At 33.1% G+C, this 24,853-nt stretch overlaps 3 protein-coding genes and 1 non-coding gene across 6 annotated transcripts; 2 read left to right on the top strand and 2 right to left on the bottom strand.

The window, feature by feature from the left end:
* Positions 1-7,259: 7,259 nt before the first annotated feature.
* Trnar-acg (transfer RNA arginine (anticodon ACG)) lies at positions 7,260-7,332 on the bottom strand. The gene has a single exon. It is a non-coding gene; the product is annotated as a tRNA-Arg (tRNA).
* A 450-nt stretch (positions 7,333-7,782) lies between these two features.
* On the top strand, positions 7,783-10,177 carry LOC149730895 (large ribosomal subunit protein uL5-like). Of its 2 annotated transcripts, none has more exons than XM_089884178.1 (6): positions 7,783-7,932; positions 8,071-8,218; positions 8,840-8,946; positions 9,193-9,282; positions 9,530-9,682; positions 10,120-10,177. In XM_089884178.1, the coding sequence occupies exons 1-6, from the start codon at positions 7,924-7,926 to the stop codon at positions 10,147-10,149; spliced, it is 537 nt and encodes a 178-aa protein (XP_089740304.1). In that variant the 5' UTR covers positions 7,783-7,923; the 3' UTR covers positions 10,150-10,177. The 2 variants fall into 2 exon arrangements, with proteins under 2 accessions (XP_089740304.1, XP_089740303.1); XM_089884177.1 differs by lacking the exon at positions 7,783-7,932 and adding an exon at positions 7,938-8,018.
* A 911-nt stretch (positions 10,178-11,088) lies between these two features.
* LOC149730894 (ras-related protein Rab-5B-like) lies at positions 11,089-18,215 on the top strand. Its single transcript, XM_089884176.1, has 5 exons — positions 11,089-12,147; positions 14,529-14,680; positions 15,799-15,921; positions 16,731-16,824; positions 17,173-18,215. The coding sequence occupies exons 1-5, from the start codon at positions 11,982-11,984 to the stop codon at positions 17,289-17,291; spliced, it is 654 nt and encodes a 217-aa protein (XP_089740302.1). The 5' UTR covers positions 11,089-11,981; the 3' UTR covers positions 17,292-18,215.
* Positions 18,166-24,636, bottom strand: LOC149730893 (uncharacterized). 2 transcript variants are annotated; one of them, XM_089884156.1, is made up of 8 exons: positions 23,832-24,635; positions 22,288-22,422; positions 21,573-21,688; positions 21,108-21,270; positions 20,230-20,380; positions 19,591-19,672; positions 19,115-19,282; positions 18,166-18,563 (listed from the first exon to the last, which is right to left on the bottom strand). In XM_089884156.1, the coding sequence occupies exons 1-8, from the start codon at positions 24,492-24,494 to the stop codon at positions 18,425-18,427; spliced, it is 1,617 nt and encodes a 538-aa protein (XP_089740282.1). In that variant the 5' UTR covers positions 24,495-24,635; the 3' UTR covers positions 18,166-18,424. The 2 variants fall into 2 exon arrangements, with proteins under 2 accessions (XP_089740282.1, XP_089740283.1); XM_089884157.1 differs by lacking the exon at positions 22,288-22,422 and having other exon boundaries at positions 23,832-24,636.
* Between the last annotated feature and the right edge of the window lie 217 nt (positions 24,637-24,853).

Genomic DNA, 24,853 nt, shown 5'->3' with positions numbered 1-24,853 from the left:
CAAAAATGTTAATGAAAAAAGAAAAATCAGAAAAGCAGCCTGCAATTATGTGATTCGCGGTATTTGGCTTAAATAATTCTTTTTATTCCATAATTTTATATTTATATGCTTTTTAGATAACCAGATGTTTTTGCGCAAAGCTGAACATTTGGCACAAGTTTTATATACCAAAGAAGAACATAAGATGGCTTTAAAACAATGTCATATTGATGAAGCAACTGGGGAACATAGGGGAAGGGTAGCTACACAAAAAAAGCTCAGTCGGTTATATTACTGGAAAACAATAACTGCGGATATTAAAAAATGGGTTTGTGTGGTTTTGACCAGTATTCTATTTTGTTTTATAAAATATACTGATTCTCTCTTACTAGATCATTGAATGCCCAGAATGCCAGTTTAGGAATAAAGTGCTAAGACATAAAATAATGCCACCGGAAAAAAAAATCATCACATTCAATGAACCTTGGGAAGTTGTAAAAGTTGATTTCGCAGGTCCATTTCCACAGTCCAAATTTGGAAATACGTACATTTTTGTTGCAACATGCTTGTTTTCGAAGTTTATATACGCAAAGGCAATAAAGGTAAGTTATTTGTTTTCAGGGCACTAGGTGTATGAAACAGTACATCTGTGTTATTATAACGACTGTTTTCCGCCACATGTGAATAAAGCAAGTTACATTCACATTAATTTCTGTATTTCTCTATACATTTTATTTTAGTTTTGTAAGCGAAGTTCTCAAAATACTTGTGTTTTAGGCAAAAACGGCACAAATAATTGCCGATACAATGTTGGAAATGATTTTCTTATATGGCCCCCCTCACCAAGTAATTACGGGCAAGGGTCAAGAATTTGTCAGTGTAAGTGTTCCTACACTCCTGATGTAGTTCATACACATATTCTTTAAATTTAATCAACTTTTACATGCAACAGACGAAGGAGCATGTTTTTAAAAAGTTTTCGATCCAGCATGACTTTGCTTCTTGCTGCCATATAAAAAGCAATGGGCAAGATAAAAGTGGTCAAATGTTTAGAAAACTTATAAATGAACATACGGAAAGGTACAAAGCATTTTTTTAAATAAAGCTTTTTAATACCTAAACATTGTTGTCTTATTTTATACATCATGTGCCTGCTAACTAGTTACTATGTCTTTGGTAAGATTTTTTTTCTGTTTTGGACAACCCATTAGTGACTACTGTGATAAGAGTAATTGCAGTTTGCAGAAATACAGTTAGTGTTTTGCTTAAGGAAAAATATGCCCACAATAGTATAGCAGCATTAAGCCTTGACAATGACTTTTTTCTGTTTTAGAAGTGCGTGCTCTAAAAACGTACATAGCAAAAATCAAAACTTGTATATAGATAGTCTAACTGTTAAAGTAAAAATATTAACCTTGTGAGAGTGCATGGGATTTCCCATAAGATAAAATTTAATGTCATCCAAACATAAAACAATTTTTTTCTATTTTGTAATTCCAGTAGTCAGAACGATTGGGACGATCATGTTCGAAACATTGCATACAACATTAACGTTACTCATCAAAAGTCAATCAATTGTTCACCCTACTTGGTAAGTAATAAAATAGTAATCTAACAAGGACATGATCCGGTTTATGAGAAATCTGGTTCCACTAGAAAACTGGTTCCCACAGGCTATTTATAACTTACTTTAAGAAGAATCTAGAACTCTGGCCGACTAAAAATAACAGCAGTTGTAAAATGCGACATATTTTGTATACATTTCTTTTTCTCTTTTTTATCTTCTTATCATAAATTTATATTTTAACTTAAGTTATACATCATGACAGATGACAAGTGATTACTACCGTTAACTTGTCATCAACAACGAAAAAGGCGACAAAACTTACATTTTTACATTAAACAAAATAACTTGTACAAAAAACATCTATATATGATTTATTCGGGACCAGATTTAAAGATTTCTGATAAAAATGTATCGTGTCTACGCATGTGCAGTAGCCAATGGGGACCAGATTTCCGCGACACCGGCAATCGTTGGTTAGTGCGCCTGCCTTTAACTCAAATGTAACGGATTCAAGGCTCTTCGCTGCTACCATTGTAGGCGTATGAATTCTTGGGTAAGACACTTAATGGTACTTGCTCCAACCCAGTGAACACGAAATATTCACCCACAAAGTAACATACTTAACTTGTAACATACTTTAAAAGTTGGCACGAAGTGTATAACACAGAACACCTGTGTTTAACGACTGTCGTTTTCTGGCAATGCAAGGATAAAGTTACATTCGTTTAATTATACAATTGCTTTAAAAATGTTGTTGTTTTATTAGATAATGTTCAAGAGGCAACCCAAAACTGTAACACTTCCGGAACACAAACAAACCAGCACAAATATGCTACAGCACTCAGGACAGATAGATCAGGCTGCTGAACTGCATGATGCTGTAATGCAAATAATTTGCACTTAATTTGGTGATGTCCAATCTGTGAATGGTAGGTGATAATATTATTCATAATATTAACTTTTTTTGTCTTTTTGATTATGGTTTAAGAATATTTTTAACGAAAAGACGAAAAACAACAGTTGGTAAAACATGCTTACATTTAAGAACATATTTATATTTAGTTGAAAGAAGATAAGCATGGTCGCTACACCCAGCATAATAGAGAGCAACTAATCAAATATAAAATTGAGGAATAAATTGGACTTATTTATTCTTGCATTCAGAAACAATGACATTCGTTGTGTTTTCTTCTTGGCATACCCCATGGCCATGCCTGTTTTTGAGTTATCACGTTTGTAACTTTTTGGATTTTGTTCATTTATTTTCTATTGTTTGGCTAACATTTGAGACAACCCATAAGGGACCACTGTGTTGGAGCAATTGCTGTAAACTATCTTATGGCCACAATGGTAGCAGTATCGGATTTTCTTAAAACTTATTGCAGGATTATAACAGTGGTTTTTAATCTGTGGCCTAAATATTTATTTTATAGCATTTTGTGGCTTACCATGTGCTGTCAAAATCTGTTTCTTAGAAACCACAGGATTTGATTTTTTTCAGAATTTGGGCAAAAAGCTGTATGTCAAATCAACAGATGATTTATGATGTGGTTACTTGTGGTACCATGATCTGCGAAAGCTACATTTTATCTCCTGAAGTTTAAGGGATTAGTATTTTCTCTAAAACATTTGTTGGAAATCTATTTTAACAACGAATTCTGCATTTGTTGCGTTGTGGATTTGACATTTGGTTTTGAAGCGTTACTTTTTCCATATTATAAGTGATAGACATTATGGTTATGGTGTAAGTCGTGAGTCAGATAAACCATAATCTAAACATCACATGCAAGATCCCACTTGCCGTCGACGACTTACCTCCATTCGCGAAGTTGAAATTGAGAATACAAACGAACAATTGTAATATATTACAATACCTTCTCTATTATAGCTCAATTCCAAGCTGGTTTCTAAAATTATTTAACACACTGAGGTGTTATTAGCAAGTATTCAATAAAGAGCACTGTTTATTCTAGTATATTTCTTACATTTCTGTACTTTCAGCGCAAATAACGTTCTTTTAGTTCTAGAGTCCGGCCCAACGGTTTTCATGGTTGCGCAGTTTTTTTTGCATAAGCATAAAGTTTTATGTTTACTGATGCTAAATTAACAGCTGGTTTGTGAAAATTTGAGAAAAAAACTTTAATTTAAAAGTTATAAACGTTTAAAAAATCATATTGCAAAGTTGTAAAAAACGTCACTCGCAGACACTGTGACGTCACATTTTTAAAGGCTGGATTCTTAGTTTAGACCACAGAAATAAAAAAGAATAGAAGGCGCATCTCCAATGTCGGCAAAGGAGAGAGCACGATACACTGTCTCTCTTTCGCGGGTCGTTCCCGTTTACTATTGTAGTCAATGGAGTCGATGACGTTTTGTGTACTTTTTCTTCGTTTTTTGACTTAATTTAAAGTTATTGTGTAAAAAAACTATTTTCTAATATATATATATTTCTAAAAAACCGTTTGTTTGAAATTTTTAATTAATTTTTTTTAAATAATTAAATTTCCTAAACAAGTGGTAAACTGTAAGCGTTAACGTACCAAATAACTAAACTAGCCTAACAAACTTGAATAGTTGCCGCAGTTTTTAAAATAAACAACTAAAACCTTCCAAAAACATTATGCGCCCATCTTTTACAATGGAGACGAAGGGAAATGGGGACGGAGTTGGCGGTCACGTAAATAGAAAAAAGAATATATCACGGTTTTGGAAAGTTGCGCGTTCTACTCTTTTTTATTTCTGTGGTTTAGACGAGGTTTTCGATATTTTTTATTATGCTGTTTAAATTGAAATACTGTATTTAACTCCGCCGCTAACTTTTACCTGCTAATCGCTCACATAGGTATCAATTTACAAGGAACTTCCTTGGCTAATGTAAGGCATTCGAGTTTAAATTAAAGATACCTATATACAAAGTTAGTATAGACCAAGTTAGGAAACGGATTGTAAAACTAAGAGTCTTGTTATCCATTGTCTCGCGTCTATGACGTCATAGTCGCCACCATTACGGAGCCCACGGCATAGCATTTTATCATTGCTGGCTGCTGTTTTTCGTTTAAATATTGCGATTTTTTAAAAACCAAGCACTTCTGCGCGTAAAAATGCCTTTCTACTAATGTTATATCTTATCACAATAATAAACCTCACAAAAATAATCAACTTTTATTGAACACTTAATCGATTAAATAGTAAAAACACAGAAAATATCAGGTTTACTAACCAAAAACATAAAAGAACATGTTTAAAATATAAAAATACAAACAAAAACGCATAGCATTACCATAAATCTAGCTGCAGTTTTACATGTAAATTGCCGTGATTTTACTTTTTGGCTCACAAACTTAACACGTATACCCGGCAAAAAAACTTAAGGTATCTTTGTAAAATTTGCTTAATATCGAAGTGAAAACAATACTGAGTTACTATTTTTGGTCCTCTGCTTGAATTAGTAACCTACCTTTCCTGCGTTCCGGGACTTTATGAAATCGGAAAACGCGAACACCTTATCTGCTAGTACTTAAGCAGTTTGGAGCTGCATGTCCACTCATGTTGGATTATAAATGTAGTAAAGAATGGCTCTGTAGATTCGTAGGTATGATCATATACTATTATGTAAACTAAGCTGATTGCTGCTTGTCTTAATCGCCAACGTAAAGTACCCTGTAAAACCACACTGTACGCCGAAAACCAGTCAAAATATAAATTTACTTCACAATAATTCCTAGATTTAATATTGTATAACAAGATTTATATTAGAAATTATATTTTAAATGTTAAAACAATCGCTATACGTGTTTTCTAGCTTTGTATCGCTTACAAGAACTAAATGAACACATGCCGACCATGCATTTGTATAGGCGATTCACGCTCTGTGGGCTCCGTAATGGCGGACACGAGCGCCGTTTCCCAACTTGGTCTATACTAACTTTGCCTATATACTGACATCACGCATACAAAGTACAACTGGTTTAAAACAACAAATGCTTCAACGTAAAGCCTTGTTGGAATAACCGCTAAAACTTTTTGTAAGTGTTTCAACCGATGTTAACAGGGCTATCGTGAAGATGGTTGTATGATACTTATATAGCAGGGTGGGGGGAAATGGGACACCTTTTCATTAGAATTATGAAACCGTATCTTAACGACTCCCCTGGAACGTTGTTAATTGTTTAAAACACGATCAGGATATTTGGATATTATGTGGTAAAAGTGTCTCATCTTTCCCACCCTACTATATATATGTTTTAATCTGGCGCGGTATCACAAATGGTCCACAAAACGTGATTGGTTTCCCAATAGTTTTCCTCGAAAAAAATGGGGAATGTACAAATGAATGTGTCAATTGAAGATTTATGTGTGTTATTTTTGATTTGGTTTAATATTATTAAAAAGGATAAAAAACAACTAATTACAGCCACAAAAATCCCAACACAGGAAGAAAAAGCAATATAGTACAGTGGGGAAAGATGGGACAGTTTAGCACATATTGCCAAATACTTCCAAAATCAAAATAGATGGCGTTTTTTTTAGGTGATACCACAAATTAGTACTTTCAATCCTTTATTCATTGACAACAATTTATAAAAAGAATATAATAAAACACGCGAGAAGTTATTTAGCGATCCGCACATCAGGTAAAATTTTACAAATTCAAAAACACATGGGATAAGACGGAACAGTTTAAAATCATTGTTAATTTTGATTAATAAGTGCATTTATTATTAGAAAAATCATTGAAAATCAAGTATAGGCATTTTTTTCTTGCCCTTCTGCTATAGTATTTAACTTGTTACCTACCGAAAACGGGCATTGTTCGAACACCAATTGATTTTTTTATTCTACAAAGGCATATCAACTTGTAATAACAGAAAATATTACATTTTTAACAGAAAATATTACCTTTTTATTATATCAGTATCTTATAGTTAAAAAACCCCTGATGTATAAATTACTAAATCAAAAGCAAATCTTTCAAAGTTTGGCAATGAAAACATACAAAACTACAAGGTGGGGAAGATGGGCCTCTAAATTAAAATATATTTACATTAGCAGTATTCTGCAACTTGTAGTTAACCTACCGAGTTTAACAGGCTGTGCTAGTTTCTTTGCCATGTAAACTTCATATATATAACGTTAAACCGATATTTGTTTGTTGTTTTTATTTCAAATTGAAGTCATATTGACCCCTGTCTATTTTCTTCATGCTTATATCTCAGTGTTTTTTACAAAACTAAAACTAGTTTTACGAGACAATAAAATCAAAGTGTACGAAATATTCAAGGTTGTTTTATGAAGCTATGAAACTAGTTAAATCGTTCGCACACGAAAACTAAAAAAAATCATTGCCTTTCATATGATTTAGCGAACATAAAAAATAGCACCTTACTATTTCGCATTTTTTACCTGTTCAAAGTATGCCGTTTCTATTTTACTTTTTTTTTAATATTTGAAAACAGTAATCAGCTTTGTCTGGCGTTTTATGAAGTCGTGATAATACTGTCGAATAATTCTGTAACCTTATTTTCCTGATTATCATTGAATGGGGGTCCGTAAAAAGGAAATTAAAAAAGAGTCTCGTCCGACAAAGTGTCCCATCTTCCCCCACCCTACTATAAATTTATTCAAATATTCTGTCAAGGATTTTGCGGATATAAAATGTAAAAGATATATACACTGCAAAGATAGACCCCTGCGTTGATAAAAGACAAAACACCGATCCTGCCAGGACTCGAACCTGGAATCTCCTGATCCGTAGTCAGGCGCCTTATCCATTGGGCCACAGGACCGCCGCATAAAATCGTGTCTATATACGGCCTGCTTCGGCTTAGTGTTCTATGGGCCGGAAGGAAGTTGTCTGTTGTATTCTCATTAAAACCACAATAATACTTCAACAAAATAACGTGTAAGGTCGAGTAAATCGTTGGTTTCCGCTGACCTTTGTGTGAATTATTAAAAGAATTTTTTATTAGATATATCCACAACATCATTTTTCTTGTTAATAACACGCTTCGGGTATGTAGGTAAGTAAGCTTGCATTTGTTCTTGCGCCTACGTACTTAGTTGCCAACAGAAAAAAATAATGCAGGCGGAGAATGTAACACACGTAGTAGGGTTTCAATTGCACATGGAAAATGATATGTGTAAAGCAAAATTTTACGCGTAATTTTAACTATGGGGTGATTCCACACAAGAAGCTAGTTTGTACATGGAGAATATTTTTATGAATGTACGAGAAAAACGCATATTTATTTATATTTTTTAGTTTGTTTATAGATTCGAGTTTTTATAAAAATAAGCCTTCTCTTATCTGCTTTAAGCGAAAACACGGTGCGATTTAATTACCCACAATTCCATTCGTTCTTTTTACAGCAGCAACGATGGCAGAGGTACTGTTTGAAAAAGTGTTATGTTTTTCTGTTTTTATTTGATAATTCTGTTAAGTCCTGTAAAAAAACAAACGTGGTGCTTAACGGTATGTTTATAATTTTCGGAAAATATAAGTAAATCTGTCAAATGACTTGTAGGACAGCGCCAAGAAGCCGAACTGCATGCGAGACATTCATATTCAGAAATTATGTCTGAATATCTGTGTTGGTGAATCTGGAGACAGGCTTACAAGGGCTGCAAAGGTCTTGGAACAACTCACTGGACAAACACCTGTATTTTCAAAGGGTAATTATATATACATTGTTTAGTAATTGTTGGAAGCAACGATATAGACCAACTAGATTTTATTGCGGTCATTATCATTATTATATTCATTACCATAAAGAGTACATAAGGTTTGTCTTTGATGTTCCCCGCTAGTTACATGGTTAAAGGCGGACATTCAAATAGGTTGGCATATAATTCCTTTTTGTGTAGTTCGCACCGAAATCTTTCTAATAGCCTAAAGCTGAGGTTTGCCTGTATTTCGGTATGTGCATTAAAACATGGACGATTCCATTGCCTGTAGGCTGAAAAAGACAGTTTCATATGTGTATTGTTATTATTGCTATGCTTGAGTAAATGTATCTGTATTTTAACTAGATTGTATATAATTGGTGACTGTGTGCCTTGTTTCTTAGCTTTGTTTAATGTTTCTTTTAATTTATTGAGTATAAAGAACTAAATGTATTTATGTGGTGTTTTGTTGAACTGCGATTTGGAGAGTTGTATGTGAAACAGTGTACTCATTAAACCCAATACATTATTCTGAGCAGTGAGAACCCACATCTTTTTTTGTGTAAAAGATTTTTATTATAAAAAAACATTGTAGTCTTGTTAAACAGTAACCTTATTGTTCATATGTAGCTCGCTATACTGTGCGTTCATTTGGCATTCGAAGAAATGAGAAAATTGCCTGTCACTGCACTGTCCGTGGACCAAAAGCTGAAGAAATCCTTGAAAGAGGATTGAAGGTAGTTAACTATATATACGTTCTTTTTTGTTGCTATTTTTAAACCTGCATTAGGATATGAAGTTGGGTCTTTATTTAATGTGCCCAGGTAACTGCCTGCAGGGCTTGATAAAGTTATGTGACTAATTGAATTGTAAAAAGGTTTAAAGTATTACACCAACATTGATCTATTTATCCTTGTAAACTGTTACTTAATAAATTTTCAGAATTACCAACTATATATTAAAATTCTTGATTTCTTGTTCAGGTTCGTGAATACGAACTTAGGCAAGGCAACTTCTCCAAAACTGGTAATTTTGGATTTGGAATCCAGGAACACATTGATTTGGGAATTAAGGTAAAGAAATTTTTACACCATTTAATGTATAAGACAGCCTAAAATCATGTACATCCCCTAGGTGGGCTATGAAACTAATTAACTAACTTTAGTTTTGGCACGCATTGCTTACAGTCTTAAAAGTGGTTACAAGTGTTAATAATATTTAGTTGTTTTATTGGCAAGGTTTTCTGACATTTTCTCTTCAATGTTATCAGTTCTTTTATTGGCAATGTGCAGAAAAAAATAAAACTGCCATGTTTTATAGTATGATCCATCCATTGGAATCTATGGAATGGATTTTTATGTTATGTTGGCTCGACCAGGATACAATGTTCGATACCGCCGAAAAAAGAAGAACCGTGTTGGCTTCCCACACAGGCTAACCAAGCCTGATGGCATGAGATGGTTCCAACAAAAAGTTTGTTAAATTATTTCCACTTTTGAATTAGTGTTTATAAGAGTTTATGTTTTAGTTTTTTTGACATAAAATAAAAGTAGTAATAAATAGAAAATCGACAGCTGTTATTACATGGTTATTAAGTTTCATACAACATGTGCCTGCTTACAAGTTGTTACTATGTATGTAACTTTGTGGGCAATTATATTTATTTTGTATGGCTGCCAGTTCGATCTTGGGTTTGAGCAATTGCTGCCAAATGTCTTGCCTAAGGACACATACACAACTATGGCAGCAATGAGCCTTACACCCATAAGTCCATAACCTCTGGGTTAAAGGCTGGTTTGCTTTGTGCCACAAAACTGGTGAAAATAGTGTGAACCAACTAACAAATTAGTTAATACTGCTGTATAGTGCAATTTGCCACCACCTGAGTAACATGTCAAATTTAATTTCAGTACGATGGAATTCTCTTACCTGGAAAGTAAGATCACATAATAAAGAAAGTGGATTCCGCTTGCTGTGTATTGTTTTTAAAAGCAGTCTTCTAGTTAAAATGGCTCTTATTTGAATGAAGTATTTAATGAGTTAGATCAGTCAACGCTAGGTTTGTAACTTCTGTGACTGCTTAGTTTTGATCAATAACTGCTGTTATGACACGATTGCCGAATTATTGAAAACCGTTCGTTATTCTTCAAAAACATGGAGTATTTGCTGTAAATGTAAAACAGATAAAAAAGCTGTTTATTGACTGCAACGCCAAATCTTGCACCAACCCGTTGATAAACAGGAATCTCAGTCATACGCACGCGCAAATTCGTTTTCTCGTATCCGACGGTTAAATGTTTTTCTTGTCTGCTAATTGCGGTTAATTAAAAGTATGAACATAAATGAAAGGTGACGAAAACCGCGAAAAAATGTAATCGCATGAATGTAAGCCGCGTCCAAACATGTAACAGAAGTACAAAAGCATTTTTATGAGGTAATTAGCCTATAATATTTCTGCTGTATATACTGTAGATATCTTCCCACGTTTAATTGTTCTTTAGCAAAAAATTAAAAATAATCGTGACTTATTCGCCTGGTGTACAAAAATCTATTCCTCGTTTGTTCATTAGGTGGCAGCACAAGGTCGCATAAATTATTAACGCAAATGACGTTGACGTGTTTCGTGGCATCCATTTATCCATACAAAATTGACTGAATTTTCGTATTTTGCATTAAATAAATAAAGTTTTTAATGGTAGATAATTTGGTTTTATGGACGGATTTTTGTTTTGCAAACAAAACAAATGACGAAATACGTCTCATGACTCAAGACTTTTGTTTTAATTTAAATCCTATGAGAGGAAGGTTTGCAATGGACAAGTGGCATAAAGAAAGTTGGCAATTAAAATGAAAGTCGTAACACTTCTTAATTATTGTCGATATAGCAGTAAATTTTTTATATTTTAGTAATATTGTAGATAATAGTATGGAATTGTTATTCTGTTTAATTTGGCAGAACTTATTATACTACTTATTTCATATTTAAAACGTAGTTGTGTCCACTTTACTCTACGTTGTAATTAGCTAGTGTGTGTATATTGTTGTTTACATTAATAGTGCTAGGACTGTGATTTCACTTGGTATCGTTCAGTGTGAAAATGCAATGCTGTCTTATACTTCTTAAGAGCAATACTAAAAGATACAAAAATAAATGGGTGCTAGTGAAGAGTCTCCCCCCAACCTTATTTGCTAACCCCTATAACAACTAACCCCCTAACCATCAACACCTAACCCCCTAATCTAGGGGTTAGTGGTTAGCATATAAGGTGGGGGAAGACTTCACTAGCACCAAGAAATGTTGGTCTAGTAGGTACAGCTGAAATGAAAAGAAAAGACAGAGCTCTCTAATTTAATAAGCTGTAAGTTAGTTTACTGGACCAATAAGGAAAATAACTCTGCATTATTTCATTTTTATTGCAAGTAATGTTCCTGTTTGTGTGGAAAGTGCATTACTTACACTTTTTTATCTTTATTTCTTTGAACACATCATCGGGAAGTTCACATCAGAAAGAATGGCAATTTGTTAGCCTGTGTTTTTGATATTTAAAAGAAATCTTCTGCACATCATATTAACAATAGACACCGCTCTGTTAATCATTTAAAAAAGCACCAAAACATGTTTTGTATGCTAAACTAGGCTAAACTTTAGTTTCAGATACTTTGTTTTTGATATACAACTTTAAATGTTGCTCTCTTTGAATCACAATTTATAGCTGTAGTGTATTATAATTAAATTTAGTAAAGTTCATATATTTTATATCTGTTTGAAACAATGGCAACACGAACTGGAGCACCTCGGCCAGCGAATTCAGGCACACAAGGAAAGATCTGTCAATTCAAACTTGTATTACTTGGTGAATCTGCAGTTGGTAAAAGTAGCTTGGTGTTGAGATTTGTTAAAGGACAATTTCATGAATACCAAGAATCTACAATAGGAGGTGACTATCATTTAATCATTATAATTTCATTATCTTTCTTTTTATATTTTACAGATGTTTTACATTAAGTTTGTTTGCCTAAATTATGTATGCATGTTGTATTGCACCGCAAAAGTTTTAAGCTGTATACTATACTTTTAACTGTAGGTAGCTAAAACATATATTATACCATGTGTCCTTGTTATCAGTCGCAGAGATTGCCTATATTTCTTTGGAATAAATGTTCCTATCAGTTAACTATGGCATCATATAAGTTATTGCATTTTTCGGGAATATTTGTATTTGTTTCGGCAGGACTTTGCAACTTAACTTTGCTTTTCTCACATTCGCATGTTAAGCAACTGTATTTGGCCAGTCATGGGGCAGTTACGATCAACCTAAATCTGTCCCAGTGGTAACATTGTCTTATATTCAAGGGTTGAATTATAACAGCGAAATAACACGTTTTGCCATAAATCTTCCTTGGCGATGGACAAAGGGTTACCAAACGTATAAAAACACATCGAACTTCGCGCAAGGCTGGCTTATCACAGTAAGGTTGACTTACCAGACATTAAAGAAATATTTTGCGTAACAATCATTTTAAAAGTAGCAATCAATTATGAACAAAGAAAATACTTTTGTAAAAATGTGATTGTCGAATTTGAACCAAAAGAAAACTGCGATAAATGCTCATGCTATTTTAACCCCTGCTTGGACTGTTTTAATCAGCCAAGCAGAATGTATGAGATGGTAGGAACTGATAGTTGGATGTTGGATTTATTAAGTCTGTATCATATTAGCGATTGTTTGACCTGTCAATTACTTGAAGCATTATAGCAATTCACACATCGAATTATTTGTGTTGTAAAAGTGACATGTTAATATTTTGCTGCAGGAGCTTGAAAACGTATATTAAGAATAGGATAAATTGTTCGTTGTATTTCTTTCAATGGGCATTTGCAACATTAATTTGAGGTTTCCACACAATTGTGTGGTGAATACCGGCAGTAATAAACAACCTAAATCTGTCTCAGAGAGTCAGAGGTAGCACTTTTTATATTTGTGAAGTTTAGGGGGTGCGCTTTCACTTTTCAAATTGTCAAAAGTTTATGATCCCCACAATTTATGATTACCAACCAGTACCAATGTCTCTATGTTTCACGGTTTTATTTAGAACAATAATTATGTGCCACACTGCCACGGTCGTAGAGGTCAAGGTGCATAACTGCAAGGTCTGGAGCGAAACAAAACACTTCTACTGATCTCTAGGCGTCGCAGTTGTTACGTTGCTCTTTTGTTCGCGTGTGTTCTGTGTTGCCACTCTTGCCTTGGTTGGTAATTGTAGCAAATATAAGCATGCCGTGGTGTGGTCCATGGTAAAGAATAAAGATAACATGTAAGAGTGAAGTAAACTGAGTTAGCTGTTGTTTTAAATAAGATGAATAAAAATAGGTACAACTATGGTGATTAGTGGAATCAGTTTCCAAATATTTTCAAATTTATTTCCATGCAAAACCCATCCATCTTTTTTAAAAACTTGAACCTGACTAGAAAAATATTGTATATTAGTATAATAGTATCTTTTTTCCGGAAACTGTGGTATCAGATGCCTAAACTAATCCATGCATCTTTAAAAAGCTAGTTAGCAAACTAATTAACAGAACCTGACATTGGTTTTATTATAGGGGACAGACAAAAATTTTGCAGTAGGGTGCTGACTCTGCTATCCATATAACTACCCCCTGGCTGTGCCACTGCCTACCTTATAAACGTGGTTGCAACGATGTACAATATTTGAGTTGGCAATCTTCTATACAACTCGAAAATAGTCATTAAGCATTAAAGTATTCCTAATGAACTATTGGCACCTCATTAATTACTAATATCAGTTAGCATTTTTCAAGTTGACTTGCATCATCATTTTATTTATATATATTTATTCCTTCAGCTGCATTCCTCATACACACACATATATATATATATATATCATATGAATATGATATACCCTTTGTCTTTATTATTTTGTGCCTTGGAATGAGATTATTATGAGCATTGTTTTATATTACAAGATATGTTCTTTTCTATTTTATATACCTTACTGAAGAATTTATGAATTAGCTTTATATGGTAAATCATTTAGTAGGTCCTGTGTTGGATAGTCTACTATTGCTGGCTTGTTATTGTTTTAATAGTTAGTTTATATAATGTAATGCTTTGTGTGACTGGAATTTCCATGGACCACATTTAGATTATGTTGATAATGTTATTGTAGTGTAAAATCAAACACAGCAGTATTGGTTGGCGGAGTGGAAAAGCTTCTTATGGACAAAAATTAACAATTTAACAAATTAAGAACAAGTATACAACAGACTATTTAACCTTCTTTAATTTTCCTTCAGCTGCATTCCTCACACAAACGGTATGCTTGCAAGACACCACAGTAAAGTTCGAGATTTGGGATACGGCTGGTCAGGAAAGATACCACAGTCTTGCACCCATGTATTACAGAGGTGCACAAGCTGCCATTGTTGTTTATGATATTACTAATCAGGTAATTTTTCTTAAAGTGGTTACAATGCTTATATGTAGTGTATACGTGAATACACTTAGTACAAAAAACTTACAACGTCAGCTCAAAAAGTCAATGTTGCTGCACAGATTGAAGCGAAAAGTAAATCTAAAAAACTTGTTTATTCCTCAAAGTTCTCTTACGCCGTGCACAATGATCTATTTGTTTTGTGTTTTAGTGCTTATGCAATCACAATACACAGGCCAAAATTAGGTTTCATGTCACCAAAATCTCATTTAAAACCAATACCATACTGCAGTACCTATGCCGTATATTAGGTAATTTTTATAATGCATGTTATAATGTATTAGTATAAATAAAATCATAAAAGTCTATACAGCTTTCCTAAAATATTTTTATCATATATTAACAATACTTTATCTAAACACTTAAGTACAGAAATGCATTTTGCTTGATTTAAAATGTCAAAACTTCAAACATATATATATATATTATGTGAGGTCATAGTGGTCACTGGTGGTGTAATGGTTTCGGTATAATTATACATTTACATGTCAGACACATTATAAAACTGATTCATAGGTTTCTATGCTAGTAAGAATAAAATCAAACATTTTAAATCTAAATAAAAACTATGTGGTAAGAATGTAAGTGAAATTCACATTTACCCTGTATGAGTCTGAATTACTGTACAAGAATTTTTAACATATGTGAGACACCTATAGGCAGATCTGCCGAAGTAGGCAATAAAACTAAACTGTTGTTGCCACTGTCTGAATAAGGGTATTGTAAATCATGTGCAATCTATGTTATACAGTAAACTTTACATCTAGTGGCGTACTGACATGTGTGAAATACTAATTAGTTTCTACAAAATAGAAATACATTAAAACATTATAATTCTGCAACAAATTCCTTTTATTTATAACACATGTGAAAAGTTATTCAATTGATCATTTGGTTCATCATGTGAAATGTTATATTAAGTATAACATAAAGATGTGTCAATCAAATGACCAGGTCCTATATACTTGTTATTTATTTTAACTTTTAATGTTGTTGTTTTATTTAATGCTGTGTAATTGGACCAAATCTTCATAAGTATGCACCTAGTCCTAAACAATATACTGTTGATGCAGGATACATTTGCTCGTGCTAAAACTTGGGTGAAAGAATTACAAAGACAAGCCAGTCCCAATATTGTGATAGCTCTGGCAGGAAACAAAGCTGATTTATCCAACAAGAGAATGGTAGAACACGATGTAAGTATTAGTAACTATCTTTTAACCCAGGCATATGTCTTGTCGCGGTTTCTATAGATCTGACTCATAGGTTGGAATCAACAAATATACTTTAAATTTTATGAAAAAAAAAACGACTAAACTGAAAGTAGGCCATAATTGCAAAAAATTGTAACAAATAGAAGTATGCAAAGAATTATAAAACCGTATCCTTACAATAGACCATTGTTTATAGTTGGAAACATGATTAATATATTTGGATAATATGTGCTAAAAGTGTCCCATCTTCTCCCCCTACTATATAATACATATGGTGTGCGGTGCCGCGGTGGTTATTACTAATATATTATGTTATGTTAGTAAATAGTAATATAACTCCTTGGTTGGAGTGTTTTCTGTTTTGTAATACTTTGATGTTAAATGGGTTGTTGTGAATAGAAACCATGTGTATGGTGGGTGTAATGTATTGTTGAATAACAACACTTGTATTGCTTTAGAATGAAACTGTATTCAAATGCATCAAATTATTTAGTGTAAAATTTTTTTTTGGCTGATCTGTTGTACCAAATGTTAATTTTATTTCATTGTTTCATCTGTCAAGCAATTTTCCCAGGAGTTTTTTTTGCTTTGTTGTAGTGGTCACAGAAAATGTATTAGTCATTTAAAAATATCTTAGTTGATAGTTCGAATTTGCTACGCTTAACTAACGCAGGACCACCACACGCACAATTATACCAATTTATGGTGACAATCATCACAATACTTCGTAAAAAATGTGTTAAAATTCGACTCACATTTGCGCGATAATATATATTTATGTTTATTCTTAGGATGCTGTAAGTTACGCTGAAGAGAATGGACTTTTGTTCATGGAAACTTCAGCCAAAACTGCAATGCATGTTAATGATATATTTTTAGCAATTGGTAAGTTTTTTGTATTTACTATTTATATTTATGTATATATATGTATTATGTAATATGCTTTTGTAATATAGTTTATGTAATAATGTGGCTGTTTTACACATGTCAAATATGTTGTTAATTTAACATAAAATAGTGATGTTTATAGCCTATGCATGCGTTCTTTAAAAACGGTGTTTATGCAATAACAGAATATGGCAAACATTTTGATGCAGATTTTGTTTCCTAATCAATTCTTTTGATTTTGTGTTTCATAATCAAATATTTATAAAGGAAATTATTACCATAGTATTTTAATATAATCATATGTCATGTTTCATGTCATTTAAAATTCACTTGGTATTTTTTCAGCTGAGAAATTACCAAAGAATGAAGCTGGTGCTTCAGCCAACCGACAGTCAGCAGGTGTTGGTTTAACAGCCACTGACAACAGAGAAGGTTCCGGAAAATCTTGCTGTGGCTCCAATTGATTTGTTCAAATAAAGACTCAATTCACAGTGTTGGACCCAGGAGTGAAAGTTTGCAAACCAGTCATTATTAGTCTATGCCATTCACATTCATCTACAATATAATTCATGTTGGCCAAAATAGATTATTACACCAAATAATATATATATACATATATATACTCCACACAGTAAATAACGAGAGCTATTTTAAAAATTTAATTCTGGAAAAGTTTTTTGATTTTTTTTTCATCTTGTGAATAATTACGTGTGTGTTACACAGTAATTGCAAACAACTTGATGCATTTGATTTTCCCCAATTGTTTTGTGGTTCATTGTAAAGCTTTTATAACAAATCTTTGCGTCAGTAATATATATAGTGCGTGTTAGTTGCTCCATTGATTATTTTATGCTAAAACCTTCTATTTGTGTTGCTTGTATAATTAGCAAAATGTGGTCACATTAAAACAGTTATTTCTCATTGATATAAACCATACGTCTTATGGTCACCCCACAGTACCCAATTATAATTTCTTGCATGTTTTCTTGTTGTGCAATGTACATTACCCCACTTTACATTGAAAATGTGGCGTAATACCCCATGTATATTGTACTCCATCACGAATTTATTATTATTATATTACTATTATTGTGCTGTCTTATCATTCCCTAATTGTATTAAACCACTTTCAACTTTCGGAATGACCATGAAATAGATTGTAAATACCACAGTTAAGGTAGTGCCTCGTGATCACTTGCATATACCACAAGGTACTGGGTGTTTACAGTGATTTTCATTCTCAATAATATTTCCTTTTTGATTTCGATTCTCTGTACTTAGTATAACTAATAATATAAGTCACTTACGCTTGGTGACAAAATCCATAAAAACATCTCATACTTGGTAGAACGTTTATTGTGTGTTCAATAAAATACAGGCGGCACGTATCTTTGAAGGCATGATTAATGTAGTTTACCAGATTACATCTTATCTACCACTTGGATGTATCTTTCAGATAACCAACATATTCAATTTAGAGTACATTTAGATAATATGCCTCTTGGTAATAATTTCAATAACAAATAAATATGAAATATGTTGTTTTGCATTCCCCCTTTTTTCAAGGTAGCGAGATTTTTAAATAATCTTTGCAAATTCACACCATCCACTCAGTTATGTCTCTTATTTTTGGATCTTTCCATAAAACATAACGGGCAATTTCACCGTAAGTTGTGTTTAGAACAGATAGCTCTTGCAATGATCTTTCTGGAGTTCCATCCACGTTAACCATGAATCTGCAACCAATTAAAATGTTCACTAGGGTAAGCTTTAACATGTAACTATAAAGCATTAATGTTAAATTTTATGCAGACGTTCGTTTTATTACAACTTTAACTTGATAATAATTAAACATAAATGGCTCGTTTGTCTGCAAGGTCTAGGGACCACGCTTATTTTCTCACGATTAAATGTAAATATGTTCATAACTAAGCAGTTTTTAACAGCTGTTGTTTTGTTCCTATATCCTGTCATATCTTTTTAATATTCTAATTTTTGGTTACCATAATCGAAGAGACAAATAAAGTTATTATAAACTCTATAATAAGCATAAAGTTTAGAATTGACAACAATACTTTTTTCTTGCTGTAGTATATACCATCTCCAAGTTTACCTATTATTTTCATATTCAAGTCAAAATTATGTTTTACAATCATAATAAAAATCAAACAAACTAAGATATATCAATCTGTAATGAGTAATGCATCATTGCCTTGACGGGCCAAGAATAAATTTGAATTTTATCATAGTTGGACAATATTTTGCATATCAAATTAAGTTATGTTACCTTGAATACAAATGCACTGTGTAGTTGTCTCTCCAATCCCACAGTTCATGATAAAGAAATTTAATTTCTTCCCAGTTTGGCCGCAACATCCGTTCTTTCACCACATTTATTGTTGAAGGAAAAAGATGCCACAATGACCAGGGTACAAAACAAGAACTCTCACTCCACCTGAAACAATATAACAACAGTTTAACCAATACAATTCATTGTATTGTTTGAAGTAAAATTTGCATCTAATACTTTATAGACAGACAAGTATAAGGTTACATTATTTTAACACTATTTGCGTTGATATAATAGGACATAAATACTTAGATAATTATGTTTAACTATTGCAAACAAAAAACTTTGTAAATTTTCTCATCAAAATGATACATTTCAGAAAAGAATTTCTTAGATTCACAAAATATGTGCAAGTGAAAAGTTTATGCGACTATACATTTTCATACATCAACTTATTTTAATGTTAAACTCACTTTGTGTCATTGAAATCTTTGTAGTATGTAAACCATTTTTTGAGGAACCATGAATTAGGACTGGCCATGATGATGCTGTTAGCTGCAGAAATATGTTTTTTTGTAAGATCATTTTTAGAATGTTTATTAATAAATAAATGTAACTTGCTTTGTCATCGCCTGGCAGTCGTTATAAAATTATAACACGCATGTTCTGTTTCATACATCTCGTGCTCACCTACGAGTTACCACATATATATGAATCTTTATGGATGATTCTATTGTTGAAATTTTTCATTTTTATTATTGTAAAGCTGACAATTCAGACAACCCAAAATGACCAAGGGGTGTTTTGCTGTTGCATAAAATGTGTCCAAAAATTATACTGTGCCCTAAATGCCACAATCATTTATTTGTATTACAAGATAACTCTTTAAGTTCAGTTTTATCATTTTTTAACATTACATAAGCAAAAACTTTTTACATAATATTGAAATCCCCCCAAAAATACAAATAAAAAGTATAACCAAAAACTTACAGACTCTTTGCCCTATGGAACAGTCATGTTTATAAATTAAGGTTATGCGCTTTCAATACATTGATATTATTAAAATATTTTTTCTTATAATAACAGATATATGATGGTTTTGGTTATCATACCTAGAGCATCATAATTCTCTTCACCAAGAACCATTTCATTATTTCTCAAGGAATCAAGTGATTTCAGCACAACTACGTCATCGTCCATGTATATTCCTCCAGTTTCAAGTAAGATCTCCAATCTTGCAACGTCAGACTGGTGTTCAACTTTCTACAACAAAAAAAAGTAAGTAATTTTTTTTCACTTATGCATTACATATACGCCTACTTTTGAGTTAAAGTGGCATAGGCCTACAAACAAGAAATGAAATGCAGATGCTTAAGTTTAATATAAAGGTACCACCATAGCTGCAAAAAAAACAAATTTTCAGCTGTGACCAACCGTTTATTAAAGAAAATGATACAGCTGATACCAGTATGAAATAAAAACATTTTAATGTTAAGATAATTAAAAATAAATTATTGCCAAAAATGTGGCATTTGGCATAATGAATGCTTCTTCTTTGTAAATATATAAAAAAAACTACAAAATATAGACTTCATTACAATTATTTTTTGGTTAACCTTGGCTACATTTTTTTATATATTTCTAAAGAAAGGGCAGTCCATGGTTAACCAAAAAAATAAACATAATGAAGTCTATATTTTATAACTTTTTTTTATATATATTTACAAAGAAGAAGCATTCATTATTCCAAATGAGATTTGGGATTTTCTACAGTAGTTTATAAACCAAAAACGGTCAAAGTTGAGTGAAACTTTTTTATTATGGGATGTCCAATGCATTATCGTACAGTCATTCATGCCTCCCACAAGGGTAACAAGGTTGAGCCTAAACCTGTGTCTTCTTGGTTAAACGCAGAGCATTAACCACTGTACAATGGTATTGGATAATATATTTTCAATTTGTATATTTCCTCACTAATATTGTTTCTTACTTGTACAGGGTGACCCCATATTGTAGTTGGGGGTGATCGTTTCACAATCCTCAACTTGGAATCAATTGTTTGTTTGAGTGCTTCCCAGTAAGTTCCATTCGGTTCACAATTTGTGTGAAATAATATTAAATCTGGTTCTTGGTATTCATATGCACTGAAAATGCTAGTACAACAAAGTAAAATATTTTGGACATTAAATAGAAAACTTTCATAGGAAAAATAAAGTTGTATAAGGAACGTATTTTGTGGAAATTATTCTGTTTTTAATTTTCCATGGGACCTATTTTTTTATTTATAGCTTTTGTAAAAGTCCTGCATCTAATGCTATTAAGCCCCATAAATATAAAATAAAAAAAAGTAAAAACTATATTTTTCATTTAAAAATTTAAGAATTTTTTATTCAAAACTTTTGATTTGAATGCATCCAAGTCTTCGAATAAAACTTAGTAACAAACTGAAACTTACCTTATATAGTTATGCACTTTAAAACGTCGACACCCAAACCATATAAAGTGAATGAGATTTGGTATTTTCATTTGACTTGTTGTGGATTGCTGGATAACTGCTTGAACGTCAGGTAACTAGGTAACATCATAGTTATTATTGTTATAATGACTATTTTAGAAACGTAATTTAGTCAAATTGTTCCAACACACTTTTTTCAAATGAATTCAAATGAAAAAAAAACCACAAAGAAGTTACATACGCGGTAATTCGTAAGCGTTTACTATAGGTATGTCAACCAGAACACACATTTTATAACGACTGTCGTTGCTGCAGCAAACGAAGCTAAGCTAATATGTGTTGATTCAACTGTTTTTTTTTATTGGTAAAAAGGAAGACATAATATTTTATATACATGGTGGGTTGGGGAAATGCGACAACTTTTCATTCTATTTTCTCGTCCTATTTGGTTGTAAAAGAGGAATCAAAAAATTATAAAACCGTATTCTTACGACTCCCATAGACCGTTATTAATTGTGGAAAACACGATCAGGATATTTGGATTTAATGAGCTAAAGGTGTCCCATATTACCCCACTATAACGATAAATATTTAAATAGTGGATCTAAGAATTTCGGTGTGTTATTGAAGCTTTTGTTACACGAACTTTGCTGTAAAAAAATACACTCAAATAAAGGGCCTCTGCAACGAAATGTTTTACACAAAAAAAACCAACCTTATTTGAGTCTTCATCACCGAGTGCTAAGCGACGTAATCTGTCGTTTCGTGTTTCTGTGCTGATACCAACATCGTCGATAACGATGCTCATGTCTTTGATCAGCATATGAGGATTTGGACGTGGAATATCATTCTATATCATTGGAATGTGAGTTATAGTAGGGTGGGGGAAGATGGGACACCTTTAGCACATAATATCTAAATATCCTAATCGTGTTCTAAACAATTGCCAACGGTCAATGGGAGTCATGGGCGAATAGTTTTATAATTCCTTGAGTGTTCTTTATTTACTACTAAATGGGGCGAGAAAATGGAGGTAAAAGATGTCCCGTCTCCCCCCAGCCTACTGTATATTTGAATGAATGAATGTAACTTGTAATTCACGTGGCTGAAAATTGACAGTCGTTATAAAACGGATGTTCTGAACCCATTACCTATGGTTATAAAGGGAGGGGCGGCAGCCATTTTGCCACGGCGCCAGATAAACAGTACGGTGGGGGAAGATGAGACACCCATAGCATGTAATAGGAGGTAAATAAGACAGTATCCCATCTTACCCCGCATTATTATTTATATTCTATTGAATCTAGCGTTAACGGTCAAGTTGTATTTGTTCCTAATTATATAAGTGCAAAACAAACATGCATATTTAATTTCGAGGATAACTGCATGCCTGTACCCTGTATGAGTGTAAGGTGTAAGCTCCGGTTGCTAAATTGTATTCTTACTGTAGAATTGGGACATACAAGTACCTATTTCTACATCTTATATCATCGAGTTTTTAAAATTATTTTAAAAAAATCCGCCTTGGTGTGAGTTTTATACAGTCGTGAGAATACTGTCTCATCATCATGTCCCATTCTATCAACAAAAATGCGTAAAAGAAAGTAAAAATGTTGTTACACTTTACCCCACCGTACTATACACCAGCCGTCTTGCACATTTCGATAAATTGTATAGTAGGGTGGGGAAAACGGGACACTTTGTCATTTAATATTCTTGTCTCTTTTGCCAGTAAAAAGAATCTTTTAAAGATTTATGAAACCGTATCCTCACGACTTCTATATACCGTTGTTAATTGTTTAAAACACAAACAAAATATTTGGATATTATGTGCTAAAGGTGTCCCCCGTCTTCTCTTAACCGACTTATTTTTAAAAATAGTTTTTTATTTGTCCGGCGCCGTGGTGTAGTGGTTAGCGCGCCTGCCTGTAACCCAGAGGTAATGGGTACAAGGCTCGACGCTGCTACCATTGTGGGCGTATGTGTCCTTAGGCAAGACACTAAACGGCAATTACTCCAACCCAGTGGTCACTAATGGGTTGTCTAAATTATCAGCCATACATAAAAAAGAAAAAAAACAAAAAAAAAATAATTACTCACAAAGTAACATACATGGTAACTCGTAAGCTGGCACGAGGTGTTAAACCCGTGTGATAACGACTGTCGTTTTCCGGCCACGCGAGGATAAAGTAAGTTACATTCATTCATTCATTCATTCATTCATTCATTCATGCAAACGATTTAAGCACATATACCTACATCGTATGGAAAAATCTGTGGCGGTTGTTCACTCTTAGGAACAGGATTCGCTATTTCTTTTACAAACTTTTGGAACTTCCACTTTTTATAATCTTTAAAACTCAAATAGTGTTCGCCAAGTTCATCAGTGACTTGAACTCGAATTTTCTGGAAATCAGAAATCGGAGACTTTGTTGAACCTCCTCTTAAGTTCTGAAGAATTGAAACGATTTCTTTTTCCTCATATACGTTTTCACCAAGATCGAATCTTGTGGGTTTTAATGTATTTGTATTAATGTTGGTCACTGCTGGTATGTTCTCTACAGTTTGCCATTCTTCCTCGTCCCATTCATCGAGCTTATTAGTTCGTAACGCTTTTGCTTGTTCGTCGTCCTTTTCTCTTTGCAACAAGTTTTTATGTTGGCCATTATAAATCTTGGATACGACACCTTGTTGCAAATGCGACGACTTTTTTATTGTTGCCCCTTCCTTGTAAAGCAACGGACGCTTCCTCCACTTTTCAGGCACTTTCCGTTGATTATGATTGTTCGTGTTTTTTCTCACTGACACACTATACGACGAATAGACATTGAAGCAAATGTAACTTGTAAACAGCAGGGTGACGACCCAAGATAACAAACTTTTCTGACTTCTTGTACACCTCAGCATTCTGCGCATATACATAGCTAACGAATCGATCTACCTCATAACTGGTCAGCCATTCGAATATAAAGTAGATTCTACCCTTGTAAAGCTGCCATATTATAACCCAAAATTTGGCCACAGCACTCTGGTATATATAACAGTTAACTATTACACCGCAAAGCGACAGAGAAAAATGTTTGATAGTTTGCCCTGAGGCAAATGTCGAGCTTTAGTTGCAAAGCTTCAAGTTTTGTGATAAAGGTTCGAGTTTCTTCTATTGTGGAATAATCGTTTTCGTGCTAGTTTCTATACCAACAGTCTCGCGCGTGACTTTAATTTATGCAAAGTATTAGTGTCTATACACGCTAACACGTGTTGGGTATATAGCCCGTGATTGC

This window comes from Ciona robusta, chromosome 9 (genome assembly GCF_009617815.1).
Source record: "Ciona robusta chromosome 9, ASM961781v2".
In the NCBI taxonomy this organism is placed as follows: Eukaryota; Metazoa; Chordata; class Ascidiacea; order Phlebobranchia; family Cionidae; genus Ciona; species Ciona robusta.
Note: the sequence above shows the minus strand (reverse complement) of the source record. Positions and strands in the feature narration are given on the sequence as shown.